This window comes from Vigna radiata, unplaced genomic scaffold, assembly GCF_000741045.1.
Source record: "Vigna radiata var. radiata cultivar VC1973A unplaced genomic scaffold, Vradiata_ver6 scaffold_169, whole genome shotgun sequence".
In the NCBI taxonomy this organism is placed as follows: domain Eukaryota; kingdom Viridiplantae; phylum Streptophyta; class Magnoliopsida; order Fabales; family Fabaceae; genus Vigna; species Vigna radiata.
In genome coordinates, this window is record NW_014542363.1 from 303,633 (window position 1) to 309,632 (window position 6,000).

The following is a 6,000-nucleotide window of genomic DNA, read 5'->3' on the forward strand; positions in this document are numbered from 1 at the left end:
TATATATATATATATATATATATATATATATATATATATATAATTTGAGTATATTTAAGTCACTAAATAAATTATAAGTAATAATAAAAAATTATAATATTATATTTTAGTTATAACTATAAAATTATTGAATTTTATTTTAAGTATATTTAGGTATAGATGAAAAAAAAAATATTAAAACTCTATATAAATAAAAAACAGTTTACATGTAAAATAATTTGTAACAATATTGATAGTGGTTTCGCAAGAAAATTATTGTTAACTTAAACAACAACTAATTTTAGATAACATAGAAGTTTATTTTATTTTTATTTAGTATTTTTCGAAAGTGTGTATAGAAAAATTTACACATTAGACTCCATAATCTTTGTATTAAAATACGTTTAGACGGTATATATAAATTTAAATTTGAAGATATTTGGGTTTAGAAAGTAAACGCATGAATAAATACCAAAAAAGTAAAGAAATAAAAGATCCATGCAGTTCAGTCCTCTCCTCTTACCATACGTTGTCGTATCCCCGTCAAACAGATCCTCCAATCTTGTTCTCCCACGGTCTCCGTTTTTCTTCCTCTTCAATTTCTTTCTCTCTTCACCGGGAGACCAATGGAGGACCTGTGGAAGCGCGCCAAGACCTTCGCCGAAGAAGCTGCCAAAAAGTCTCAAACTCTCACTCCTTCCTCTTCCCGGATCGCCGATCTCGTCTCCGAAACCGCCAAGAAATCCAAAGAACTCGCCGCCGAAGCCTCCAAGAAGGCCGACATCCTTAAATCTGCCGCCCTCCGCCAGGCTGACCAGATCAAGTCTTTCTCCGACACCATCGCTATCCCTCCGCAATTCGCCGCCATTGCCACTGCCGCTACCACCGCCTCCTCCTCACCGACCGCCCCGACGCCGGAGGACCTCGAGAAGTTCGGCGTTTCCGAAGACCTGAGATCCTTTGTCAGGGGCCTAACTTCCACCACCTTCCAGAACTTTCCTCTCAGTTCCGGTAATTTTAGAAACCAATTTGCGGATATCTATCTTTTTTTTAATGTTTTTGAACGGCTTGAGTGAGTGAGATTGAAAATGTAGATGAACCTGAGGTCTCTGATGTGGCCACTGCGGGATCCAATGTTCGGAAAGATCTCAATGAGTTTCAGGAGAAGCATGCCACTCTCGTTTTAACTACTGTAAAGGTAAATTCACTTCTTCTTTCTTTGTTTTTTTTTTTTTCAATTTTAAATACTTTTTTATATTGGATTCCTTATGTGGGGAAATTGCATTGTGTGCTCTTTGTTTTGCTGCACGTTTATTGAGTTTAATAGACATGAATTACCAATGTGAGTCATTCGATGAATCAATCAGAAATCACTTTCGATATGACTTCGAAGGCAGTTATCATAAAAGTTAACGAACTTATCTTAGGAGTTTAGCGACAACATAAGCAGTGTATCTATTGTCTTCATTCATGTTTGTTGGCTATTCCTTTTGAACTAAAAAGATGGACAGAGGGGCAAGATAGAAGGCTCCTCTTTTAATAATAGAGTGTTAATTTGATTGCTTTGTAGAGCTTCTAATTTCATATGCTTGTTTGGGTAATGTGGCAAAGCCAAGCGAAAATGTAAATTTTTTAAATAGTAGTGTGTCTTTGTGATTTCTTTACAAGGATGCATGATTGAGAGGTGAATGATTGAATGTATTTCCCTGGTCATTTTGGTGATTACCTTTACATCATGGTTTTTTATTATTTATTTGTGGTTTAACAAACCATTTAATTTGTATGCTTGTACGCACATTTTGTTCTGGTCCCTACGTATAAAACTGCCCCAAAAAAGTTGGTGGTTGTTTCATCAACAGAATTTTGAAAACGAAGTTGGTTCCTCTATGAACCTCTGTCAAAGGTAACTTTCAGCAATGAAGCCTTACCTCCTGTTTATTGTTTTTATTTTCTCTTATGCTTATCTTCCACTTTCTTTCTCTTCCCCTATCTTCTTCCTCTCTTTATTACAGAAGCAATCAAAACATTGATAAAGTTAAACTCATTATATCCTGTAATATATAAATCTCATAAATTGTCCATAAAAGTTCAAAGGCTGAGAAAATCTGCCATTTTATGCATATCTGGCTACAACTGAATTCCAATATATCCAATATGTATGACAAAAAATCGCCTTTCACAACAGTGTGTCAGAAACATCTTCGTTTTTAAATTTTTGGCAATTTAACAGCCACAATCTTATTTGGCTATTTAACCAAATTGCCAAAATTTTTATAGCTGATTTACTTCATTAGTTTTAGTTGTGCTAGTGGAAGAGTAACACCAAAGTTAACAAAGTAATTTGATAATTGACAGCAAAGACTCAAGCATAAGAAGGAATCTTGTGTAAGGACTAAACTATTGAGTTCCTAGTGTGTATGTGTGTGTGGGTGTGGGTGCGTGTGCATGTGCATGTGTGTATGCAAGTGCGGAGATTAAGTTCAACACATTTGGTTCATGAACCAAATTCAATGAATGAAAGTCAAATTGTCTCTCAATCTAATTTCAAGTTAGTTTGGTTCAATGCTAGCCTTAGTAGTGGTGGTGGTGTTTTGCCAGCAAGCATCTATACATTTGGTCCCTACTAGTACTAATATAGGGAAACTTCGATTGTGTCCTTTTCCATGTTTCCATTTGATGATTAATTGAGCTTTACTTCTGTGATATTTGGTTGTGATCAAGCTAATTCATTCAAAGAATCACCTTCCTCTTTATTCCCAATGTGTTATCAGTTACCATCAAGCAGTCATGCTATTATAATGCAAGGACTGAAGAATATGTGTTTGAACATGTTAGGTATCACAACTTGCTACTTTATTAATGATTATGTATTTTAATTACAATATCGCAGGAAATTTCAAGATTGAGATATGAACTATGCCCGCGCACCATGAAAGAAAGACACTTTTGGAGGATATATTTCACACTTGTCAATACTCATGTGGCTCCGTAAGTAACATTAATAATTCACACATTATGTTAGATTTGTCAATGGAAATGGGGAAAATGTTCTATTTTTTTTTTTTAGGTAACTTCATTTACCTTCGCTGAGAGTTTCATTTGTCCTGAAAGAACAAATATTTACAAAAATAAAGGAGTTAACAAAAATAAAAATAGATAATACACTAGTTATCAAAGGAAAATATTTTTTGTTGATTTGTGTTATCATGTACTTTATATTTTAAATTTATTCTTATAAAACAATGTTAAAGTAATATAAATAAAAGGAAAGCAAAATAATGTGGTGGAACAACTTGTCATTGTAATGATTCAGATGTTGTAATAATTCTTATTTTATATGTAAATGCATCTTGTGATTATATGTATTCGTCTTTAAAATCAGGATTCTAGATATATACTATTATAAAAGTTATAGGATGGTTTCAATAAGGCAAAAGATAATGGTGGCTTGTACGGATTCCCTGTATGTTTTAAATAGATGCACGGGTTTCAAATCCGGTAGCTCATGTGTGTTCCGAATGATAAAGATCCTAGTGTATATAGGCTATAGAGCTAACTAGATCAAGGCTTTTTTTTTTATGGTACTAAATTTTATTAAGTAAAGGTAGTATTATTACTCAAGGAAAAAGTGTGGGAAAAATAAGAAGAGTGTATTTGGGGAATGAGCAAGTTAATAAAGATGATTACCATCCAACACTGTAATTTTGGTAGCACACAGAATACCCCACCACAAAATTTTTATTGTAGGATGGCTATCATATGGAAGTTTATAGAAACAAGTTGAGTAATTTATATTGCTCAGATACAAATGGTAATAAATTGTTAAGATATAATAAAGAGAATCTAGAGCAGTTACTAATTAGAGGGATATCATGGAGCAGGCCCATAATATCTTAAATAACAGGATATTGAGTTAAAGTGGATGCATTCAGATCAGTAAATATGTGAGAAACCCTTGGAATACAGAGTGATATCCTTTTTTATCCTTCTTTTTAATCTGAAGTTGAGAATTAAATAGTTCCATGTTTTGTTCAAGTTCCCTCTTTTTTAATATCCCTAGAAATCAATTAGTTCAAGGAATAGTGGCATGCCCGTGTTTTGGTCCTTTTTCATTCCCATAATGGGTTCTTTTCAAGACCAGGGCCATATCATGCAAAAAATACTAAATAGCCATCTCTTTTGTTCACCATTAGCTCCACATGGTTCAGCAATTGCTGCAATATTCACCTACAGCTTCCACTGCATTCATTCATGAAATTCATATCTTTCATCTCTCCAGAGCCTGAAAGCATAAAACACTCGTTTCAACTCTCTCTCTCTCTCTCTCTCTCTCTCTCTCTCTCTCTCTCATATTTCTTGCTCTGTTTATTTCTCCTATAGTTTTCTCATATTCTCAAACTTCTTTTCTAAAGGATGAAAGGAAAGAAGCAGACTGAATTTGAAATAGTTTGGATATGAAAATCATCTAGCTCTTTTGTTCTATATTTCTATCACTTTCATTTAATAAAAGAATAATGTTTTTCACAGGAAGCAAATTTCAAGAATTAAAATTTCAAGAATAATGTAATAAAAAGAACAATATGCTAAGACATAAAAACGATTTAAGCTATTCCCAAGAATTTTAATGTCAATTCCTGAGAATTTTAAATGCAATAATGCTGCTATAGTGGCATGCATTGCAACCATGGCAAATAGTGGTCATCTTGCTTGTGCCAGAAAACACAATTTTGGCCCATTAAAGCCATCATTTTGCTCTACTGGGGGGCAATCTTGAGGTTTTGCCCCCGTCCCTCTTCATTTATCTGAACCCTGTTTCTCCACTCTCCCACCACCCTTTGGAACATTTGTAACTACAGACTACCCTTCTCTCCAATGAAGACCGACTTTCTCCATGACATTTCCTGCATCTTCAGCAGCATCCAGGCTCAACCTGCATATCTATGGCACATTGTTCGGTGGTTTCTACACTGTTCACAACCTCTGGGTTCTATTATGTTCTTGTCTTAGAGATCTATTTTACAGCATCTCTTGTTTCTTTCCTATCTTTCATTGTTGTGTTCAGATAGACAACCTTACCTATCTACTGTAAATTTCTTAATAGTGGTCATCCCACTATATGCAATCTTGCTCTGGCAGTTTAGACATTATAGTCTTCTGAGAACCTAGATCTTAGAAGACACTAGATATCCATAATCTGTTGGAGATTTCTAGCTGAGAAACAGGATGGCAAGTAGTTTTGTTTTTTCTACTTAAACAAGAGCACTTGAAGCATGTGCTAAATTGTTGCTTGGAATCAAACAAACTACAACTGAGACCAATCTAGCTAAGCAATGCAAATTATTTACTTCTCAAAAGCAACCTATTTTACAAGAATGTGATCCAATTACACAATATACTAGCTCTACAGGGAGTGAAGAGGCCTAAGTAACTAGAGAGTGAGGAGCACAACACTTTTAGGTGTCACACTCGATAGGGATGGCAAAGCGGACTTGCCTGCCCAGTTTTGGCTCGCCCTACATTTAGCCAGCAAAAGCAGGTCAGGCAGGCCTGCTCCGCATAAGAAATGTGGGCTAATTTTTTTGGCCCACCTTGCATAACATTTTACCTGCAGGCTTGTGAGTCAGCCTCCATAAGGAATTATTTATTTTTGTAATTTTCTCCCTCAATTATAACATGTAAAATATCAGAGTTCAGAATTTTAATAACCTTATTTTTATTTGATTATAGTAAAAGTTATACATTCTATAAGATTATTATTTTAAATAAGTAATGTTTATAATTTTGTGATTTCTAATTTTTAAGTACAAATCTCTTAGAAATTTCATAGCAGTATAACTAAAACAAAAATGGAAACTAACTTTCAAATAATTCAAGTTGTCGAGTAGAACTGAGAAACGATGAAAGACACTTCAAAAGAAAATGTACTTAATGGCAAAATTCTACACAATACTCATAAGTCGACACATCATAAGCTAGAGGCAAATTCACACAATTTGGGCTATTTGGGTCGACCCACGTTGA

The 6,000-nt window shown here is 34.3% G+C and overlaps 1 protein-coding gene across 1 annotated transcript in view; it reads left to right on the forward strand.

Annotated features, from left to right (window-relative positions):
- Nucleotides 1–466: 466 nt before the first annotated feature.
- Nucleotides 467–6,000, forward strand: part of LOC106779829 — a 7,513-nt gene continuing 1,979 nt past the window's right edge. The window contains exons 1-3 of the mRNA XM_014668038.2: nucleotides 467–990; nucleotides 1,074–1,177; nucleotides 2,870–2,967. Coding sequence (XP_014523524.1) covers nucleotides 606–990; nucleotides 1,074–1,177; nucleotides 2,870–2,967 — 587 coding nt within the window. The 5' untranslated portion in view covers nucleotides 467–605. The remainder of the gene's footprint in view (nucleotides 991–1,073; nucleotides 1,178–2,869; nucleotides 2,968–6,000) is intronic.